At 43.2% G+C, this 23,273-nt stretch overlaps 1 protein-coding gene across 1 annotated transcript; it reads right to left on the bottom strand.

Annotated features, from left to right (window-relative positions):
- Positions 1 to 462: 462 nt before the first annotated feature.
- Positions 463 to 15,129, bottom strand: preb (prolactin regulatory element binding). Its single transcript, XM_085290503.1, has 11 exons — positions 14,751 to 15,129; positions 13,431 to 13,537; positions 12,255 to 12,417; positions 11,753 to 11,948; positions 11,320 to 11,570; positions 6,575 to 6,655; positions 3,720 to 3,847; positions 2,823 to 2,996; positions 1,199 to 1,271; positions 961 to 1,120; positions 463 to 883 (listed from the first exon to the last, which is right to left on the bottom strand). Exons 3-11 carry the CDS (start codon positions 12,387 to 12,389, stop codon positions 789 to 791), a joined length of 1,293 nt encoding a protein of 430 aa, XP_085146629.1. The 5' UTR covers positions 12,390 to 12,417; positions 13,431 to 13,537; positions 14,751 to 15,129; the 3' UTR covers positions 463 to 788.
- Between the last annotated feature and the right edge of the window lie 8,144 nt (positions 15,130 to 23,273).

The raw sequence follows: 23,273 nt of genomic DNA, 5'->3' as shown, positions 1-23,273 counted from the left end.
AGTGTCTTTATAAATTAAAATAACCTTTATGCATGTGGTTGTTTTATTCAGTTTTATTCACACAGGACCAAACAGTCGCCTCAAGAAACAATACTTTAAGTTAAGACCCAACAATCAAAGGTTTGTCTGGTCATCTGAGACGTTTACCTGTTGGATGAGTTCAACAGCAAGTTTCTACTGTGCTCAAATAAACTTCAGGGTTTTAAAACTAACTGCTGTAAAATGTAGAGCTTGAACAGTCACTGTTGTGAAGCACAAAGTAAACTGCTAAAATCATTGGTTTTTATTAGTTTTTATTCTTTTATTTAACCAAATGGAATCAGGTTGTTTTTTAAGTCTTATTTTTGTCCTTAGGCTGAAGAAGCTGTTCAGGTGTTCATAAAGCCAGACTTGCTATTCTTCTGCAACACGACACAAGCTCGCACAGGAAACGTCTGAATTCAGACGTCCAATGAAAAACAATTTCAGTTTGATTCATTTTTATTTATATTGAGCTGAATCCAGACAAAAACATGTTTAACCAACGAGCAGCTTCTGTCATCATTCATGTCTCTGCTGCCAACAGTTACTCAAAGTCAATGGATCATTCACTGTGAACGTTTTTTTAATAAAAGGCAACGTCCTCACAAAACAATCCAATGAAAATCCGGCTTTTAAACGATGATAAACCTTTAACGCTGTCCAGGTTTGGTTTAGTAACGGTGCAGTGATGGGACGCATGAAGGCTGAACTCAGGTCCGCCGATGCAGAGAGATGATTAAATGCTCATTCGTGGCAACACGTACGACTTAAATAAACCCTGGAAAGAGGTGCTGTAGGAGGAGAACGACTCCCACCACCAGGACACCACAGAAGAACAACACCAGCCAAACAGGGAAGTATCCTGGAGAGAACACAGGAAATGATGAACAGGCTCTGAGATTATGAGACATGTTCAATAAATGATGATGCAAGACTTACTTCTTCTGGCAACACGGTGTAGTTGGCAGCGACTGTCCACAGCTACGCTCAGCAGGGCTGTTTCATTGTTCCCCTTGATGTTCTTGCCTTTCATGGAGTGAGGCAGGAAGGCCAGGTCTGTCACCACGATGCCGTGTGATTCATGCACATAATACAGCCTCTGCATACAAACACCACGTTATAAGTTAAAAACATGGCTGCTTGTTGGATTTATGCATCTGTAAGTGCAGCGTGTCACCTGTAGGGAGAACGCGATGTAGATTGCTACTGATCCTGTCACAGTTCCAAGGCCAAGAAATGTTCCAGAGTCACTACGAGGAAGAAAGCAAACAGCTTCAAGTCAGACTTGCCTTTCCAAACTCAATATGCTACGCAAACGTGCTTTCAGAGAAACACTAATCACTTTTGATAAAAGATGTGCACAGCTAATGGTTGCTGACTGAAGACCTTGACTTTAGCATTGTTGTGGGTGCCATCTTAGTTCAGAGGTCCAGTTTAGTGATGAAAATTAGTAAAGGGGACGTCTAAAAGACAGCTAAGGCTAAAGCAGTACAGAGATGGAGCAGTGCCTCCACACTATCCAATGTAAACATCTATAGGACGTGTTGTCTGTGAAGGTTCTCGGTCATCCAGGTCATCGTAGTCTAAGGAGCTTGTAAGAAAAGTGTCTGGACTTCCTTAAGTTGCTTGAGAGGTGAAACGTCTTCAAGCAACTTAAAGAGGTCCAGACACTTTTCTTACCAAGCTCTTTAGACTATAGGGCGTGTTAGAACAAGAGTCACCATCACATAAACCACAGGACTTAAAGAACAGTGCCAACATCCTTGCTGCCTGAACCCAGAGGTACCTTGTCCATCCCCCAACTAGAGGGTTACAGTTAGTAAATCTGTATAATATTAAGATCCCAAAAGGTTGATTCTGGATGTTTTCAGTGGGAGAAACATCACTGTCAGAGGCCATAAGAAGATCATTTGTAACCTTCACTAAAGCTGTTTCTGTGCTGTGATGAGCTCTGAAACCTGACTGAAACTCTTCAAATAAACCTCTGCAGATGATCTGTTAGCTGTTTGACAACTACTCTTTCAAGGATGTTTGATATAAAGGAAGGTTGGAGATTGGCCTATAATTAGCTAAGACTGCTGGGTCTAGAGATGCTTTTTGAGTAATAGCTTAATTATTGCCATCCTAAATGTACATGCATACATAATTAATAAAGAGTGATAAAGATCGAAGAGTGAGCTAATGGCAGGATGTCTTTGAGCAGCCTTGTAGGAACGATGTAAAATGAACACGGAGGGTGAAGATTAAAAGTGATTCTGCAGGTAAACTCGGACAGTCTAAATAATAAACATCAGTGAAAGTAGCTGTATACAGTAAGAAGTCTATGGGATTGTTATGAGTCATGTTTTGTGTAATGGTTACAACTTTATTGATGAAGTCATTACTATTCAAGGTTAAAAAGGAGCAGTCATCAGAGCCTCTTTGTCGCCATGGATACAGTGCTGGAAAAACCTGGAGCTATTCTCATTTTCACACACTCTCCAGGCTAAATGAAAATGCTCTAAATTAGTGAGAAGACATTTCCTCTCCAGCTTACTGATTAGTTACTTGTGTATTTGTGAGTTAGAGCCAGGACGTCTGAGACTTGTTCAGAGGAGCGACAGTATTCAGAGCCGCACGCTGTGAGGACGTGACAACATTAAAGCAGATAATCAGCCTCTGTAGGAGCAGAGCTTAGGTCGCACTAAATCAGATTAAAAAGTCTGAAATCAGAAACGAGGGCCTCGTTAGACATCGTAGTCATACCACATCTCAACAAACACAACAGCCAGTCTGCATGTCAGCATTTATGAAGCTGTTACCTGACAGCCAGACTGGAGATGACCTCCGTGCCGCAGGGAGCCGTCAGCATGGCCAATAAGCTCCTGCCGTCCCACTTGGTGAGGTAGCACGGGGGAGGTTTTCTGTCTCGTTTATGGGGGATCTGCACGGTGTAAAGTCTCAGGGCATCTTTCTGGTCTTCAACCTTTCCAAACCTGAAACAGGCGAACAGACAACCATGCAGTCATTGTTACTGACAGACGTCTGTACAGTGCACCTGAGAAACTCTCATCACTTCACTTGTTCCACATTTTTTCATCTCTTAGTCTTATGGATGGATTCCATTTATTTTACACATTCACATTCTGCAGACTAAACTCCACAAAATGGAAAAGTTTGCTTGAAGCTTTGCAAGTTGATTAAAAAATGAAAGACTAAGATGCACACTGGTACATAAGTACAGCCTGCTCAGTACTTTGCTGAAGCACCTCTGGCAGCTGTTAAATGCTACAAGCTTGACGCGCACAGTGCAGCTCCGTCAGCTTAGATGGGGAGCAACAGTGCACAGCCATTTTCAGATCTCAATGCAATGTAACAAGTAGTGTAACAAATTACTTTCTGTAGTGAGTAAATAAGTAACATGCTGCATCACTTTTCTTGAGTAATGCATCTGACAGGTGATGAAAACAGGACGCAGGAGCTCCGTCACAAACACTCAGTACTTGTGGAAGTGTCCCATTTTATATTTTTCAAATTTAAACAAATTTCCAGTCAACTTTGTTTCACTGCATCATTGTGAGATATTGTGTTAATGCGTTTTGGAATAAGGCTGTAACAACACGTGGAACAAGTGAAGCATGAATGCTTTCTGGGTGCACCGTACTGTATGAAACACTAAGATGCTCTTTGATTGAAGAACAAGCTAGATTAGGTTTTACCTGCAAGCCAAATATCGATAGGTCTTCTCATCTATTTGAGACATGGTTTCATGCCATTTAAGACTCATAGACAACTGGTTGCCACTCCATACACTGCAGGCAAAGTCCCGACCAACAGTCACCAGATGCTATATGACAACAGACAGAAGGTTACTGATGAACCATCTACACTAACTGGCTACTAAGTTACACCGTGCCGGTACGAGCCTGAACCCCTTTTTGCATCCACAGCTGCCTTAATTCTTCATGGCACAGATTCAACAAGGTGCTTGAAACATCTATATTGTCATCATAGCACACAGATGCTGTATATCTGTCAGCTGCACATCCATGAGGGAAAAACTCCAAAAGGTGATGAAGAGATGGGACTGACATTTGTAGAAATCTAGTGACTAAGGAGGTCATGAGGGTGCCTGTGACTGGAAAGTCGGTGGTTTGTGATCGCTGGCTTTTCCAGTCTGCTTATTAAAGTATCGCTGAGCAAGACACTGAACGCCAAGTTGCTCCCGATGCACTCAGAGTGTTACTGTGTGTGTGTATTAGACAAAAAGCACTCAGATGTAGAAAAAGTTACTTTCGAATTTGATGATTTTTCAGTGTTCAGTTGTCCAATTTTGGAAACAGCAATTGTAGAAATGTAGTCCAGTCTGCTGCTGTAGACGTCTACTCGAACGTTCAACCATTCTCCTCTGACAGTGAGCTGCCGGTCATGACATATTTTCTCTTTTTCAGATCACTCTAATGACAGATAGGTGAGCAGGAAAATCCCAGTAAATCAGCAATTTCTTCTCTTTTCAAGTCCTGACATCAACAACCACGCCACGCCCAAAATCACATTTCTTAGCAGGTCATCTTAACCAAAGACCTAAATTTGCTGAGCAGCTACCTGAACGCTACAAAGGTTAATTATCTTATTAATAATTTTACTTCTTTGCTTTTATTTAAAGAAAAGAAAAAAAAGCAATCTGGCAAAGCCAGAACATCTTACTATTCATCACTGATTGAAGAAAATAAGAACAACCCCAGGTTTCTCTTCAGCTCTGTAGCCAGGCTGACAAACAGTCAGAGCTCTGTTGAGCCAACCATCCCTTTAACGTTAACTAGTAATGACTTCATGAACTTCTTCACTAATAACATTTTATCATTAGAGAAAAAATGACCAGTAATCATCCCACAGATGTATTATTATCTACAGCTACTCTTAGTACCATTGATGTTAAGTTAGACTCTTTTTCTCCAATTGATCTTTCTGAGTTAACTTCAATAACTTCACCAGTGTGTGAATGTGAGAGTGAATGAATAGTGGCATTGTAAAGCGCTTTGGGTGCCTTGAAAAGCGCTATATAAATCCAATCCATTATTATTATTATAATAATTACTTCCTCCAAACCATCAACGTGTCTTTTAGACCCCATTCCTACAAAACTGCTCAAAGAAGTCCTGCCATTAATTAATTCTTCGATCTTAAATATGATCAACCTATCTCTAATGATCGGCTATGTACCACAGGCCTTCAAGCTGGCTGTAGTTAAACCTTTACTCAAAAAGCATCTCTAGACCCAGCAGTCTTAGCTAATTATAGGCCAATCTCCAACCTTCCTTTATATCAAACATCCTTGGCCTCCAGTAACACTGTGAGGAACCTTGGAGTCATTTTTGACCAGGACATGTCCTTCAATGCACATATTAAACAAATATGTAAGACTGCTTTCTTCCATTTGTGCAACATCAGAATCAGAATCAGAATGGGTTTATTGCCAGATGTTGAGGTTTACAACATTAGGAAATTGCTGCGGTGCTTCAGTGCAGACAATAAGAATTAAAGTGCTATGTAGAAAGAAAGATATGTGCATGAGATATACATGAGATATATACATGAGAATAAGAATTATGAGTGCTACATCTCTAAAGTTAGAAATATCCTGTCTCAGAGTGACGCTGAAAAACTAGTTCATGCATTTATTACTTCCAGGCTGGACGACTGTAATTCATTATTATCAGGAAGTCCTAAAAACTCCCTGAAAAGCCTTCAGCTAATCCAAAATGCTGCAGCAAGAGTCCTGACAGGGACTAGAAAGAGAGAGCAGATTTCTCCTGTTTTGGCTTCCTGTTAAATCCAGAATTCAAAATCCTGCTCCTCACATACAAGGTCTTAAATAATCAGGCCCCATCTTATCTTAATGACCTTGTAGTACCATATCACCCTATTAGAGCACTTCGCTCTCGCTCTGCAGGCCTACTTGTTGTTCCTAGAGTATTTAAAAGTAGAATGGGAGGCAGAGCCTTCAGTTTTCAGGCCCCTCTTCTGTGGAACCAGCTTCCAGTTTGGATTCAGGAGACAGACACTATCTCTACTTTCAAGATTAGGCTTCAAACTTTCCTTTTTGCTAAAGCATATAGTTAGGGCTGGACCAGGTGACCCTGAATCCTCCCTTAGTTATGCTGCAATAGACGTAGGCTGCCGGGGATTCCCATGATGCACTGGGTGTTTCTTCTTCACTCACCTTTAGACTCACTCTGTGGTTATCCATCACTCTGGATTCAATTATTAGTCATTATTAATCTCTGGCTCTCTTTTTCCTGTTAAAAAGGAGTTTTTCTTCTCAACTGTTGCCAAAATGCTTGTTCATAGGGGTCATATGACTGTTGGGGTTTTCTTTGTATTGTAGGGTACTTTACATACCTTACAGTGATTTGATATAACTTGTTGTGATTTGGTGCTATATAAATAAAACTAAACTGGCTTGCTCCCATGTGATTGGCTGATAAGACATTTGCATTAATGAGCAGATGAACAGGTTCACCTCATCAAGTAGCTAGTGGTGCAAGTTGTGTTGTTAAATATTGACACTGACCTTGTTCCCAGGACTTATATCCAAGTCTTCGATCTCTCCTTCATGTGCTTTGAAGTCAAACTTTTTCTTCAGGGAAGGAAACTGAAACAGGACATACCAGGTGAAGACAACGTTTTATTCTTCCACTGCAGGACAAATACACCAGCGTCTTATAACATCTCACTCCACTAAATACTGAGCTCAAAAACAATAAATACATTATTATGGTTTATAGTGAAATCACGTTCTTTCCACTTGCAGATTATCACCCCAGTGCTCATGTTTACCTTCAGTAACCACTGTTGCCGACAACAAGAAGACGTGCACTGAATGATTGCTTTCTAATGACTGAGATTTCAGCTGGTTTCATGCCTTTCTTCGTGTTTTCAATGCTCCCCTGTGTCATTTCTCATTATTTAACATAATATTAACATTATAGAGAGCTATGCTTGATTTCTTTGCATGCATGGATTGGATGGGCTGTTACCAACATCTGTAGTAACACCTTTAGAAATATATGTACTTAGAAAATTGCAGATGTGATTAATACTTATTTACTGAAACATTCCAGTTATAGTTACATTATGAATATGCACATAGTGTCATTTGAGGTTATCCACATTCAAACTGGATGAAGGTTTTAGGAGTTTCAGCTCCTTAACATGTGCCACCCTCTTTTTAGAGGGACCAAAAGTAATTGGACAACTGACGAAGGCCATTTCATGGGCAGGTGTGGGCAGTTCCTTCGTTCTGTCATTATCAAGCAGATAAAAGACCTGGAGTTGATTTGAGGAGTCGTGCTTGCATTTGGAAGATTTTGCTGTGAGCAGACATGTGGTCAAAGGAGCTCTCTGTGCAGGTGAAACAAGACACCCTTAAACTGCGGAAAGAGAAAACACTCACACTGTTAGGAGCGGCAAAATCTACAGTTTGGTGCATCCTGAGAAAGAAAGCAAGCACTGGAGAACTCAGCAACTCAAAAAGACCTGGACGTCCACGACAACAGTGGTGGATGATCGCAGAATCATTTCCATGGTGATGAGAAACCCCTTCACAACCAAGCAACATTCTCCAGGAGGTAGGCGTATCCAAGTCTACCATAGAAGACTACATGAAAGTAAATACAGAGAGCTTACTGCAAGGTGCAGGCCGCTCATAAGTCTCAAGAACAAAAAATCTAGACTGGAGCTTGCAAAAAAAAGAAAAAAAGAAAAGAAAGCGAAACAAAAGAGAGCACACCTAAACAGCCAGCAGAGTTCTGGAAAAGCATTCTTTGGACAGATGAAACCAACATCCACCTCTACCAGAACGATGGCAAGAAAGAAAAGCACGGAGAAGGTGTGGAACAGCTCATGACCCAAAGCCATCACATCTGTAAGCACAGTGGAGACTGATGGCTTGGGGGTGCTGCCAGTGGTGCTGGGACACTGGTGTTTATAGATGTGACACAGACAGAAGCAGCCAAACTAATTCTGACGTGTTCAGAGACAAACTGTCTGCTCAAATGCAGCCAACGCCAGTCAAATTGATTGGGGGGCGTTTCATAATACAGATGGACAATGACTCAAAAACACACAGCCAAACAAACCCAGGAGTTTATTAAAGCAAAGAAGGGGAATATTCTCAAATGGCCAAATCAGTCAGCTGATCTTAACCCAATTAAGCATTTAACTATCGAAGACTTTGGACAGAAAGACCCACAAACACACAGCAAAGCTGCTGCAGTAAAGACCTGGCAGAGCATTAGAAAGAGGAAACCTGCTCATGTCCCTGAGTTCAAGACTCCAGGCTGTCATTCCCAGCAAAGGGTTCTCAACCAAGTACTAGAGATCCAGGGCTCGCAAAGTTTCTAAATCCCTGCTAGCCCTTCGGCCAGTCACTCTTCAGTTTTTGGTGGCCCAAAGTAAATTTAAGTAGCCCGAATAAAAAAAGATTATTTTTATTGTATAATATTGTAAAGGAAACAAAACATCAATCAAAAAAATGTTAAAACAAAAATTACAACAACTGTATATAAATTACAATCACCAACTCAAATACTTGGTTCTAACTGAACAGAAATTTCTGTGAACTTGTAAGAACTGTGTGGGACATGAATCAGCCTGTGTCAGATCCTGATCTGACATTTCCACTCAAGTCACGGATGAGAAAATGCCACTCGACGTTGAGGGCATAGCATCTCCTTCATCAGCTTTCTCTTCCTGTGCATTGCCCTCCATTTCACTGCTCTTCTTGTCGGGGTTTTATGATCCAGGTGTCTTGAACCTTTTCAAGAAAACATCCAGAAACGAATCGACTTGTCAGGGCAAAAAGATTCAACTGTTTCCCCATTAATAGGGAGTGGCATGCAGTCATTCAGTGTTTCAGGGTGTAGAGAGGTACGATGTTTGTCTTCACTCGGTTCATGCAAGAAAATCCTCTCACAGATGGCTGTCGATGGACTAAGTGTCAGCATTAATTTCACCAGCAACAAGATATGAGAGAGATGTTCTGGATTCTCAGAGAGGAGATCTCTGTACAAGCAATCTACTTTGCTACCCCGGCGTTCTGCAAGCCACACTTTTAGATCCATCCATTCTTGTGGAATTTTCTCTTTCTCATCTAGCAAACAGGCAAAATGTGTGACAGGATAATCCACCTCTTCATCCCCATAATTCGCCAGCTCTTCTCTGGGGTAGGGAAGAGTGGAAGGGTCAAAAACCTTGAAACAAGAGAGAGGCTTTTCATGGAGATTTTTAAATCTGTTGTCCATGTACTTGACTGTGTTGTCAATAATCTTCTGGATCTCTGCACCAAAGGTGCCTCTGCCTGTGCCCTCACCTCTGCTAGCAGGTCGCTGACTTTTTGTTAGCTGAGTTCCACAGTAGCAAATGCTACCATCCTGGTTCGCTGTGAACTTTGTGTCCAAGCTTTTCTGATATTCTCCTGGTTTTGTTTTTAGGCTGAGTAAGCGTGATGTTGTGCTCTCAACTAACTGATTTGTTCGTGTGATGTTTAGGTTATCATGCTGAAAATCCGTACAGCACTTGGATAAGATGGTACTGGAGTCCAACATGAAACGCAGGAAGCGAACAAATTTCTCAGTCTTCATCTCCTGCACCACCCCCTTAGCCTCGGCTGCATCCTCGGCTTTGACATCACTTCCTTCTGCCATGTTCTCCATATGAACAACAGTGGGAGTGTAATTTTTTTCCACAGCCTTCAGTCATCTCCGCCGGCTTGGAGCCACCGTGTGCTCTTCAGGCCACTGAAAGGTGCCAGCCTCTCATTTAGCAGCTCACTTATCTCTGTCAGCTCTCTTCGCTTCTTTGGGGAATAGTAGTACATCTTAAAGATGGTTTTCAGTGTATCTTCAAATTTCACCAGGTACTCACAGCCTTTCACGCTATCCAGCACAGCTAGCTCTAGTTTGTGTGCCACACAGTGGATTGTTATGATGTGGGGGTATCCTCTGTTTCAGTCTCCCAGCTACTCCTGTTTTCTCCATCATCACTGCAGCGCCATCAACAGTTGCACACACTACTTTCTCCTTCCACGTATCTTCTCTGATACCCATGGTGTTCGCTGCTTCATCAAAAGCCTCTAAAATACCTGCAGCATTTGCACTCTTGACTGGCTGAAGTTTGATCATGTATGTGGCTACGTCACCATTATCCCTCACATACCTGACATGAACCAGCTCCTGTTCTATTATACCAGTGTCTGTACTGCCATCTGCAAGAATGGATAAGAACCTGCTTTCTTGAATTTCCTTTTCAATCCGGTGTCTTGAAGTTTGTGCTGCTGCTCCAATAAACTCTGCAAGCATGGTCACTGAGGCAAGTGGAACCAAGATCGAGGCCATTTGCTTTCTGAAGTTTGCAAAGACGGCTAAATTTTGCCAGTGGTAGTTCACTCTTTGCAACATGGTACGCAGTTCTGGTACAGCTTCTTCAGGACTTCTTGTTGTGCTTGGTTTATTTTTAGTATGTTTTTTGCAACTGGTGTTTGTTCTGGGAAAGATGCTGCAGACTGGGCAATAATGCATTTCTTGTGATGCACAGATGTCTCACGGGTTCTGATGGGGTCTTTCCTAAAATTACTGGTCCCAGTAACAAAGGCGCTTGTCGACTCAAAAACTCACGACACACCCTGCAGAACATGATGTTATTTCGCTCGTCATATCCCAGCCACAGAAATTCTTTTGTCCATGAAACCAAAAAAGATGCGCTTTCTTTTTGCCTCGTAGTCTGATTTGTCAGAACTTTTCGGCGTTGTGGTCGGCTTTTCACTCACCAGTCAGTACTGCCGCTCTTTATACAGTTTGTGCGATCACAAAATGAAAGTGAAAGCAACAAACAAGCGCAAAGTCAAACGCGATTCAATACGTCACATTTTGACAGAGGCTCATCGATGCTAATGACACAATTACCCAGCTACATTTGCAAAAGCACCTTCCTATGATAGCCCGACAGGCAGGGCTGAGATAGATTTTAGTAACCCGACTGGAAAAAGCCCCGGGATGTCGGACTAGCGATTTTGCAAGCCCTGAAATCAATACTTTAGTTATTAGTTTATTTATTACTTTTGAGCCGCTGAAGTGACAGGATTGTGTTTTTGAAAGAAATGCTTCAGTTTATGCAATCTTTTTGTTCACTGCATGAAGGCTGAAAGTGTTCTTCATTGTGGTAATGTTCAGAACCAACATTAGAAGAAAACACCGTCTCTGTCTATGCGGAGCTAACTGTATATGTTTAACAGCTGTGGCTGAAATGATTGAGTCTTACCTCCCAGACTCTGATGTGCCCATCGGTGCCTCCAGTTAGCAGCAGGCTCTGGTCAGGACTGAACCTGACGACTTTCTGAAGCGGATCCTGAGGGTTCAGGTCTGACTGCACTTCAGCTGAAGCGGTCACAGAGATGTGAATCGTCTCGTCCTTCATATCTGACATGTTTCCAGATGGTGTAACTCCATCCTGTCCACACTTGTCTCCTTTCCCAGCTCGTAGCCTGGCGTTACCCTGCTGCTTGCTTTTCCCTGCAGCACAGAGGACACTTTTTATTTGAACAGAAGGTGTTCAGTCTTTGTCTCAGACCATAAAACCCTTTTCTTCATGCTCAGTGCTGTAGCTGCTGTTTGGGAAATATAACATTAAATTGAATCAGACACAATAAAGAGGTGTCATTTTAGCATATTTAGCTTGTAGCAGTGTGCCTCACCATCTTTATTAGCATCTTTGGCTTCTTTCTGCATGCACTGTTTAAACTGCATCAGACAGCAGGTCCCATCCTGTCCTGCAGCAATCACACCTTTACCTACAGCCATGTTCATGGTAGCACGTGTGTCAGTATCATGGGAGTGAAGGAGACTGGCACTGTGCTGGTATTCCCCAACGAGCTGCAGATCCAGGAAGTGCTGTAAAACACAAACATCAGTCTGCTACTGTTGTACTATGGATACAAACTCAGTGTGCATCATGTATCAGGATACTCTCACCAAACACACTCAAAACACTTTTTTGTTAGTTTGTTTCCAGAGAGTCAAGAAATACAAGAAGAAAAGCACAAGTGAACAGAAGAACTCATGTGTGCATGTAAACCGCCGTAGCATGCTGTCTGTGATCATCCTGGTATACGTTATTAGATCACATAAATGAGCCTTATCAGGACAATGACACAGCAACACTACAGCGACTGTACAACACCCATCTTCAGTACTGACCACAGCGTTCTTTATGCCCGTCTTGGAGGCCCCCCCTCCTCCTGCTATGATCACCAGCCCTGTGTCAGGGTCCACTTTCACAGAGTACAAGGGGAAGGGGGCTCTGTACAAATCTGGAACCTTCTTCTTCCCCATTGTTCCTCACAAAGCTGCCAAGACACACCTGTGGAAAACAGAGTAAGTTCATCTGTGACGTCGTCTGTCCTCCCTCTGCTGGAGCTACAGAGGTTACACTGAGCGATGCCGATGGCGTCCCTGAACTTTATTAAACAGTGCAACCATTAACCATCTTAGTCACGTCTAGTCCAGCAACTTCCATTTCCAATCAAACAAAATGATACAGCATAAAATAATGACCTTCACTCTGGCTGCTTGGAAGGCTTTGTGACGTTAAGAGCACGCTGCTGGAAACAGGTGTTTTGCTGGTGTTGACATGAAATCATATTAACAATAATTCAGGGTCCAACCTTACAACCCTCAGGTTAGTGGCTCAGAGTTTAATGGCCCATGTACGTTTTTTCTGGCTTGTAAAATGTTTAAATATTAATGCAATATTTTATATTATTCCACTTTCAAGTTGAAACATGTTCAGAAAGCCGTGAAACCCCATGCCCCCCTTTAGACTCGCCCGTCTGCTGCAGGTATCGGATATAAAACCGGAGCTGTGAGCTGCATCATTTCACTGTGTTAAACAAACAGCAGCGACCACGTTAGCCCGTCTTCACTCCTGAGTTTAAGGCTGGCTTTTCCCAGTAAAGGCTTTAATGACGATTTCAGGAACAGTGCTGCAGACTCTATATCTCTCCCTTTGTCTCACATACGCTGCGTCCATTGTTACTTTCAGTCCACAGTATAACAGAGCTCCAGACCGCTACGCCGAGCATTTTAGTGGGTAAAAAGATTTAGTGTTGCTTTTGTTTTGTTGCCTCACCAGCACACCTGTTTGCACTTTTATTTGCACCAGAGTTGAAGGTCAGAAGTGAAACCGACTATACGTGATGATCATCAACTGTTCCCTTAATGTTTTTTGAGCAGGTTATATTTCTAGCAAAAGACTAACCATTATCAGTTTAAGCTCCTCCAATGTGCTCTTTCTTCTGGCTTCTTTTATTATAACTATTTTCAAGTCATCCAATATAGTGCAAAAAATACAGGTTTAAACAGGAGCTTGCTAACCTCTGGAAAGTCCTCATAAAGTGTTGTTGTGTGTGTTGCTGTTCAGCTGCTGGTGAGGGCAGCAGCTGTGTGCCTTCCTGTGTGCAGCTGTGCGACGCTTTGTTACCCTGAGGAGGCAAAAACAGCATTTAGATATTAATACAACAGTATGAGTAGAGTGAGGGGTTTCATAACACTAGAGCCAACAGGCTGAAAAACATCAAAGCAGACTGATGGACAAATCATTACAGGTCAAGTTGAGTGTGAAGCAGAAGCATGTGCACACACAAGTTTTGCATGAATGCTCATGCTGAATAACTGGGTGCTGGTTAGAATCTGCATGATGCTTCAGCTTCCTCTAACCCCAACCCTGGATTATTTTATTATGTAAATACAGCTATGATTAGCACTGTTTCCCACATGAGACATTGAGGTTTGTTCTTATCACAAACACTATGCATTAGCCTAATATACACGCTCTAAAACATGTCATAAATCCCAAACAATCAAGCACAATGTTATGTAGCATTATTTTCCTCCTGTAGCGATGCTGAAGGATCTTAACTCTCGCTTCCCTGACAGTGTTAAAGCCGTGACTGGGTGTGTGTGTGTGTGTGTGTGTGTGTGTGTGTGTGTGTGTGTGTTTAAGGCTCTATGGTGTAAATTACACTTAATATATGTAGTGTTTCACATCCACTTTAAACGGCCATGAATTGTACGCAGATGAAATGCTTAAAGCTAATTAACTTAAGTACTATATAAAAGCCACTATTCATTGAATGAAACCTGCGTGGCTGATGTCCTCTTCCTTCATGTATTACGAGTTTCTGGGTTAATGTAGTAATCGTGTTTCTTGAAGCAGCTGATGATGTGCTGGCGTGTCGGACTGAGAAAGCTACTGAGTCCCACATATAAGCTTGAAAAGAAGGTCAATTGGATTTTTGAACACGTTTCGTCCCTTCTCCAAGACGTTTGTTCAGTTTTAAGGGAAATGAAGGAGAGATCAAACGGAAGAGGCGAAATGTCGTCACAAAAGAAAAACCCTGAAAATAAGTGCAGTTACCTTCCTTTCAAGCTCTAAGGCTACTGTAACCTGGACGGCTGAGAAGCTACACAGCCGGCCTGTCACAGGACTCTGTGCTTTAAAGAGCAGCTGAGCAGCGACTGAATGAAAAACCATGAGGTGAAAGGAAACGGTGGCAGCGACGGAACCAGAACCATGTTAATGGTGTATTTAAACCGCTACGGTTTGCTAATGTATAGCATTCGGCTGTATTTGCTACAGTTAGCGCTTTAGCTCTGCCGGCTAGCCGGTCAGTGATTTAAATGTTGGACACCTACCTGTGCTGATAGTCCTCGCTATCCTCGGCTCGTATTTTACCATCGAGGTACGAGCTCAATCTAATGATTTCATTTTGAACTGTCGCGGAAAGAACTAAACGATATCCACTGACACTTCCACGCACATACACGTCAGCAGCTAACCAGGCGTTAAGATTTCTTCTTCTTTCTCTTAAAAGAAGGAATGGCGGTGGGCAAACAGCGAACGGTGCATCATCGCCACCGTCTGGTGTCGTGTGTTGACTTGATTCCAAGAAGTAGGTTCAACAAACGGAGTTTAAAAATAAATTCCAAGTTGAACAACTCCGAGCTTCCTGCTCCACAACAGCTGATCAGAGTGAATTCAGTGTGGTTCAATGGAATGACGCACTGAAGCGCTCAGGTTCACTCTGCTGAGTGCCATAGTAGGCAAAGAAAGGCATCATCAATAGAGCCCCGAAACTACGATTCAACATAGCAACGGGTAAATAAAGACCAGTGCTGACCATGACAGGAGCATCTTGTCATCATACACTGAATAAAATTTGATATAAAATGTATCATTTTATTATAATGTCCATGCTCATCATTTAGATTAAGCTGAATCCTAATTTTACATTTCGTTTTAAATCTAATTATTCAAACGTGACCTCAGTAGATTAGATGTAGGAGGCAGAACATGAAGATCAAATGTGGAGAAAGATCTTATTTCATTACAAATGCCTCAGCGTTTATAGAGCTGTGTGTATGCAGATCAAAGTAAGCTGCTGTGAACAGATCCAGATGCCATGAGCTGGGACAGTCTGAGCATCTGCAGACACGCTCACACAGCTAATCTGTTTATCCTGCACAAAACTGGCCTGGATTTTCATGCAACATTTTAATAACACAAGTTAGTTTGTTTTTCAGGATGTTTCACATGATGAAAACACATAATTTATCAACACACATTACATGTCATTTGCAGTTCTTCTCTTCTTCCTCTCCTGTCTGCTTTATCTCTTTCTCCATCTCTGACTAAAGTTATTGTAGATCCTCTGGTTAAATGATCACTGTGCACCATTTGTCTGTTATGAGCCACCGTGCCTGTGTTGGCTAATCCAATCAGAACAGAACATGGAATATACTTTTTGATCACCAGCCCTGTGTCAGGGTCCACTTTCACAGAGTACAAGGGCAAGGGGGCTCTGTACAAAACTGGAACCTTCTTCTTCCCCATTGTTCCTCATAAAACCGCCACGGGGGCAGTAACAAATATACGATGACTGGGAATCAAACCTCTACATAATAGAGTCATTTTTGACCAGGACATGTCCTTCAACGCACATATTAAACAAATATGTTAGACTGCTTTCTTCCATTTGTGCAACATCTCTAAAGTTAGAAATATCCTGTCTCAGAGTGACGCTGAAAAACTAGTTCATGCATTTATTACTTCCAGGCTGGACGACTGTAATTCATTATTATCAGGATGTCCTAAAAACTCCCTGAAAAGCCTTCAGCTGATCCAAAATGCTGCAGCAAGAGTCCTGACAGGGACTAGAAAGAGAGAGCAGATTTCTCCTGTTTTGGCTTCCTGTTAAATCCAGAATTCAAAATCCTGCTCCTCACATACAAGGTCTTAAATAATCAGGCCCCATCTTATCTTAATGACCTTGTAGTACCATATCACCCTATTAGAGCACTTCGCTCTCGCTCTGCAGGCCTACTTGTTGTTCCTAGAGTATTTAAAAGTAGAATGGGAGGCAGAGCCTTCAGTTTTCAGGCCCCTCTTCTGTGGAACCAGCTTCCAGTTTGGGTTCAGGAGACAGACACTATCTCTACTTTCAAGATTAGGCTTCAAACTTTCCTTTTTGCTAAAGTATATAGTTAGGGCTGGACCAGGTGACCCTGAATCCTCCCCTAGTTACACTACAATAGGTCTAGGCTGCTGGGGCTTCCCAGGGTGCACAAGTGTTTCTCTTGAGTCACTGTGGGCCAATAATGGCTCCTCCTCATCAGACTGAAATGCCACCCTGAGTTTGTGTTGACTCTCGTATATTTGGCAGGACAATGAGCTGCCTGGTCTCTTCCCCATCACGAGGGTCTTGAACATGCCTGTATCTGTTCACAGGTCCCAGATGCTGCCTCGATCTCCTTCTGTGGACATATTGTCTGCATCTCCCTCTTTTCATTGTTCCTTCCTCCCTCATGTTGTGTGACCTTCTGTCTGTTTAACCTCTGGTCATACAGCCTGTGGTCTGTGGCAGCTGCAGAGAGGGGTGGAGCAGTGGGCTCTGGGTGTGTGTCAGGGGAGGCTGATCCACACAGCTGTTCTCCATATCCTAATCATGTCTCCCCTATGAGTAGGATGCTGGGACTGGATAGAAGAGCTTTCTGCTGCACTGAAGGCAACTGGAAAGCTGCCCAAGGAGAGGAGCATTGGGCTGGAGAGAGTGGGACTGAAAAGCCTGCCAATAAATGTGATGCACACTGGTTTGCACACATAAAAACAGTCACGTGCTGGAAAAACTGTCAGTCTGGGTCCTTGCTAAAGTGGTGCCAAAACCCAGTCATGTTGTGACAGATCCCGGATAGCGGCTGACCTGGTGGCTATGCATCAGGAGGTGACTGTGGTTCAGAGGGTTGGGAAGCTCGTCTTGTAACCGGAAGGTTGCCTGTTCGATCCCCTGCTCTCTCTGTCCTGGTCGTTGTGTCCTTGGGCAAGACACTTCACCTACCGCCTACCTGTGATGGCCAGAGGGGCCGATGGCGCGATATGGCAGCCTCGCTTCTGTCAGTCTGCCCCAGGGCAGCTGTGGCTACAACCGTAGCTGCCTCCACCAGTGTGTGAATGTGAGAGTGAATGAATAGTGGTGTTGTAAAGCGCTTTGAGTGTCTTGAGCTTCTGATGAGAGTGAGCTTTATTGAGGAGGATAACATTCAACAAAAGGCGAGGGTGGCGAGAACAGAATTGACAAAACCTAAACCGAGGGAGGTCCGGAGGCCGGTCGCACGGAAGAGAGCGGCGACCTCATTCAGGGAGCCACCATCGACGGTGATGACATCCAGCTAGAAGCCTGGAAAGTGGCCGGCAAAGGCGAGGTGGTTCAGGCAGAGGCTGGACCAGACAGCGAGGCAGAGGCTGGACCGGCGTGGAAGTCCCTAACGGCGGCGCTGCAGGCGACGGCGTGAAAGCTGCAGGCGATGGAACCGCAGACGACGGCACGGAAGCCGCACTGCAGGCCTGGCACTGCAGGCGACGGCTGAACGGGCCCCTCAGACCCTCCAGCGGTAAAGAAGTAAAGACAGCTGAGCAGGAGACTGAACAGCTGATAAGCAGTTCTTATTGTCCTTTGCCGTACAGACCACAACCGCCGAGTAAACAGTCCCACAGTTCAAACCAGTAATATTGTCCTTCCTACTCACCACAGCCGGCTGCTCTGAAATCCCGGTGTCCGACTGTGGCGAGGGGCGTCGACGGCGCGATTGCCGCTTCCTGTTCGAAGGCTGGGTCGACGGGCCGGGCAGAATATCCTTAGTCGGGCCAGGCAGCTAAACAGTAGTTGCTAGGCGAGAGGTAGAGGCCGGACGAACAAAGTGAAGCTCGTCCAGAAAGAAAGCCTCTGCGAGCGGGTGAAGTAAGCTGAGCAACCAGGGGAGACCAGAAACTAAGCGCTGTAGCCAATTAGCTATGGCTTGGCGAAAGTCTTTCCCCTCGTGCTCCAGCCATAAGTTAATCTCCACATTCACAAATATACATTTCTGACATTCAAAAACAAAACAAAAACAAATCAGCGACCAATATAGCCACCTTTCTTTGCAAGGACACTCAAAAGCCTGCCATCCATGGATTCTGTCAGTGTTTTGATCTGTTCACCATCAACATTGCGTGCAGCAGCAACCACAGCCTCCCAGACACTGTTCAGAGAGGTGTACTGTTTTCCCTCCTTGTAAATCTCACACTTGATGATGGACCACAGGTTCTCAATGGGGTTCAGATCAGGTGAACAAGGAGGCCATGTCATTAGTTTTTCTTCTTTTATACCCTTTCTTGCAGCCACGCTGTGGAGTACTTGGACGCGTGTGATGGAGCATTGTCCTGCATGAAAATCATGTTTTCTTGAAGGATGCAGACTTCTTCCTGTACCACTGCTTGAAGAAGGTGTCTTCCAGAAACTGGCAGTAGGACTGGGAGTTGAGCTTGACTCCATCCTCAACCCGAAAAGGCCCCACAAGCTCATCTTTGATGATACCAGCCCAAACCAGTACTCCACCTCCACCTTGCTGGCGTCTGAGTGGGACTGGAGCTCTCTGCCCTTTACCAATCCAGCCACGGGCCCATCCATCTGGCCCATCAAGACTCACTCTCATTTCATCAGTCCATAAAACCTTAGAAAAATCAGTCTTGAGATATTTCTTGGCCCAGTCTTGACGTTTCAGCTTGTGTGTCTTGTTCAGTGGTGGTCGTCTTTCAGCCTTTCTTACCTTGGCCATGTCTCTGAGTATTGCACACCTTGTGCTTTTGGGCACTCCAGTGATGTTGCAGCTCTGAAATATGGCCAAACTGGTGGCAAGTGGCATCTTGGCAGCTGCACGCTTGACTTTTCTCAGTTCATGGGCAGTTATTTTGCGCCTTGGTTTTTCCACACGCTTCTTGCGACCCTGTTGACTATTTTGAATGAAACGCTTGATTGTTCGATGATCACGCTTCAGAAGCTTTGCAGTTTTGAGACTGCTGCATCCCTCTGCAAGATATCTCACTATTTCTGACTTTTCTGAGCCTGTCAAGTCCTTCTTTTGACCCATTTTGCCAAAGGAAAGGACGTTGCCTAATAATTATGCACACCTGATATAGGGTGTTGATGTCATTAGACCACACCCCTTCTCATTACAGAGATGCACATCACCTAATATGCTTAATTGGTAGTAGGCTTTCGAGCCTATACAGCTTGGAGTAAGACAACATGCATGAAGAGGATGATGTGGACAAAATACTCATTTGCCTAATAATTCTGCACTCCCTGTAATATCCTGTAATATCCTCCCGTAGCCCCAGGTGGGTCGAATATGCTGCAGGGTCCATGGTGGCTGGTTCGTACTGTCACGGCCAGCGGGGCAAGCCGTGTGTAAATTATTAAAGGACACAAAGTGCAAACACGGTTTCTGATGAGAGTGAGCTTTATTAAGGAGGATAACATTCAACAAAAGGGCGAGGGTGGCGAGAACAGAACTGACAAAACCTAAACTGGGAAAACTAAGAATAAAGCTAACCTGGAAGATGCAGGGGAACCACACAGGATGACAGAGGGAGATAGGGTTAGACCACGGACTCAGAGACGCGGGCTTAACACAGAGACATTCAATTCAATTCAATTCAATTCAATTTTATTTATATAGCGCCAAATCACAACAAAAGTCGCCTCAAGGCGCTTCATAGATACAGAGAAAAACCCAACAATCATATGACCCCCTATGAGCAAGCACTTTGGCGACAGTGGGAAGGAAAAACTCCCTTTTAACAGGAAGAAACCTCCGGCAGAACCAGGCTCAGGGAGGGGCGGGGCCATCTGCTGTGATTGGTTGGGGTGAGAGAAGGAAGACAGGATAAAGACATGCTGTGGAAGAGAGACAGAGGTTAATAACAGATATGATTCAATGCAGAGAGGTCTATTAATACATAGTGAGTGAGAAAGGTGACTGGAAAGGAAAAACTCAATGCATCATGGGAATCCCCCGGCAGCCTACATCTATTGCAGCATAACAAAGGGAGGATTCAGGGTCACCTGGTCCAGCCCTAACTATATGCTTTAGAAAAAAGGAAAGTTTTAAGCCTAATCTTAAAAGTAGAGATAGTGTCTGTTTCCCGAATCCAAACTGGAAGCTGGTTCCACAGAAGAGGGGCCTGAAAACTGAAGGCTCTGCCTCCCATTCTACTTTTAAATACTCTAGGAACAACAAGTAGGCCTGCAGAGCGAGAGCGGAGCGCTCTAATAGGGTGATATGGTACTACAAGGTCATTAAGATAAGATGGGGCCTGATTATTTAAGACCTTGTATGTGAGGAGCAGGATTTTGAATTCAATTCTGGATTTAACAGGAAGCCAATGAAGGGAAGCCAAAACAGGAGAAATATGCTCTCTCTTTCTAGTCCCTGTCAGGACTCTTGCTGCAGCATTTTGGATCAGCTGAAGGCTTTTCAGTGAGTTTTTTGGACATCCTGATAATAATGAATTACAGTAGTCCAGCCTGGAAGTAATAAATGCATGAACTAGTTTTTCAGCGTCACTCTGAGACAGGATATTTCTAATTTTAGAGATGTTGCGCAAATGGAAGAAAGCAGTCTTACATATTTGTTTAATATGTGCGTTGAAGGACATGTCCTGGTCAAAAATGACTCCAAGGTTCCTCACCGCGTTACTGGAGGCCAAGGTAATGCCATCCAGAGTAAGAATCTGATTAGATACCATATTTCTAAGATTTTCAGGGCCGAGTACAATAACCTCAGTTTTATCTGAATTAAGAAGCAGAAAGTTAGCGGCCATCCAGGTCTTTATGTCTTTAAGACATTCCTGCAGTTTAACTAATTGGTGTGTGTTATCTGGCTTCATGGACAGATAGAGCTGGGTGTCATCTGCATAGCAGTGAAAATGTATGCTATGTCTTCTAATGATACTGCCTAAGGGAAGCATGTATAATGTAAACAGAATTGGTCCTAGCACTGAACCCTGTGGAACTCCATAATTAACCTCAGTGTGTGAAGAGGACTCTCCATTTACATGCACGAATTGGAGTCTATTAGATAGATATGATACAAACCACTGCAGCGCAGTACTTGTAATACCTACAGCATGTTCTAATCGCTCTAATAGGATATTATGATCAACAGTATCGAACGCTGCACTGAGGTCTAGCAGGACAAGCACAGAGATGAGTCCACTGTCAGAGGCCATAAGAAGATCATTTGTAACCTTCACTAAAGCTGTTTCTGTGCTGTGATGAGCTCTGAAACCTGACTGAAACTCTTCAAATAAACCATTCCTCTGCAGATGATCTGTTAGCTGTTTGACAACTACTCTTTCAAGGATGTTTGATATAAAGGAAGGTTGGAGATTGGCCTATAATTAGCTAAGACTGCTGGGTCTAGAGATGGCTTTTTGAGTAAAGGTTTAACTACAGCCAGCTTGAAGGCCTGTGGTACATAGCCGATCATTAGAGATAGGTTGATCATATTTAAGATCGAAGAATTAATTAATGGCAGGACTTCTTTGAGCAGTTTTGTAGGAATGGGGTCTAAAAGACACGTTGATGGTTTGGAGGAAGTAATTATTGAAGTTAACTCAGAAAGATCAATTGGAGAAAAAGAGTCTAACTTAACATCAATGGTACTAAGAGTAGCTGTAGATAATATTACATCTGTGGGATGATTATTGGTAATTTTTTCTCTAATGATAAAAATTTTATTTGTGAAGAAGTTCATGAAGTCATTACTAGTTAACATTAAAGGGATGGTTGGCTCAAAAGAGCTCTGACTTTTTGTCAGCCTGGCTACAGAGCTGAAGAGAAACCTGGGGTTGTTCTTATTTTCTTCAATCAGTGATGAATAGTAAGATGTTCTGGCTTTGCGGAGGGCTTTCTTATAAAGCAGCAAACTATTTCTCCAGGCTAAATGATGATCCTCTAGATTTGTGACACGCCATTTCCTCTCCAGATTACGAGTCATCTGCTTTAGGGTACGTGTTTCAGAATTATACCACGGAGTCAGGTACTTCTGATTTGAGGCCTTAGTTTTCACAGGAGCTACAGTATCCAGAGTCGTACGTAGTGAGGAGGTGAAATTATTAACAAGATAATCGACCTCTGTTGGGGTAGCGTTCAGATAGCTGCTTTGCTCTGTGTTGGTACAGGGCATTGGAGATGATAACAGTGGGTGGATTATATTCTTAAACTTAGTTACAGTGCTTTCAGAAAGACATCTACTTTGATAAAGTCTACTCTTCACCGCTGTGTAATCAATTATTGTAAAAGTAAATGTTATCAGGAAATGATCAGACAGGAGAGGGTTTTCAGGAAACACTGTTAAATGTTCAGGTTCGATGCCATATGTTAAAACAAGATCTAGAGTGTGATTAAAGTGGTGGGTGGGTTCTTTTACATTTTGAGAGAAACCAATTGAGTCTAATAACAGATTAAATGCCATGTTGAGGCTGTCATTTTTAGCATCTACATGGATGTTAAAATCACCCACAATAATTATTTTATCTGAGCTCAGAACTAAATTAGATATAAAGTCTGAGAAATCAGACAGAAACTCTGTGTAAGGCCCAGGTGGACGATAGATGATAACAAGTAAGACTGGTTTCTGAGTTTCACAGCTGGGGTGGACAATGTTAAGCATCAGGCTTTCAAATGAATTAAAAGTCTGTCTTGGTCTTTCATTAATTAATAGGCTGGTGTGAAAAATTGCTGCCACACCGCCCCCTCGGCCTGTGCTTCGAGATTTCTGGTAGTTAGAATGGCTCGGGGGTGTTGATTCATTTAAACTAACATAATCATCCTGCTGCAA

The sequence above is a fragment of the Mchenga conophoros genome, linkage group LG11 (assembly GCF_057382185.1).
Source record: "Mchenga conophoros isolate Kocher_MC1m ecotype Shallow Benthic linkage group LG11, M_conophoros_male_GT1.1, whole genome shotgun sequence".
In the NCBI taxonomy this organism is placed as follows: Eukaryota; Metazoa; Chordata; class Actinopteri; order Cichliformes; family Cichlidae; genus Mchenga; species Mchenga conophoros.
This window is presented reverse-complemented; position numbering and strand designations above follow the sequence as displayed.

What these genes read in the sequence shown, in the direction of transcription:
- preb (XM_085290503.1), bottom strand. Translation starts at nt 12,389, where the DNA reads ATGGGGAAGAAGAAGGTTCCAGATTTGTACAGAGCCCCCTTCCCCTTG. An exon ending in CAAAGATGCTAATAAAGATG is followed by an intron (nt 11,571 to 11,752) that starts GTGAGGCACACT and finishes TCTGTGCTGCAG; the next exon opens with GGAAAAGCAAGCAGCAGGGT. An exon ending in TATCGATATTTGGCTTGCAG is followed by an intron (nt 2,997 to 3,719) that starts GTAAAACCTAAT and finishes CGCCTGTTTCAG; the next exon opens with GTTTGGAAAGGTTGAAGACC.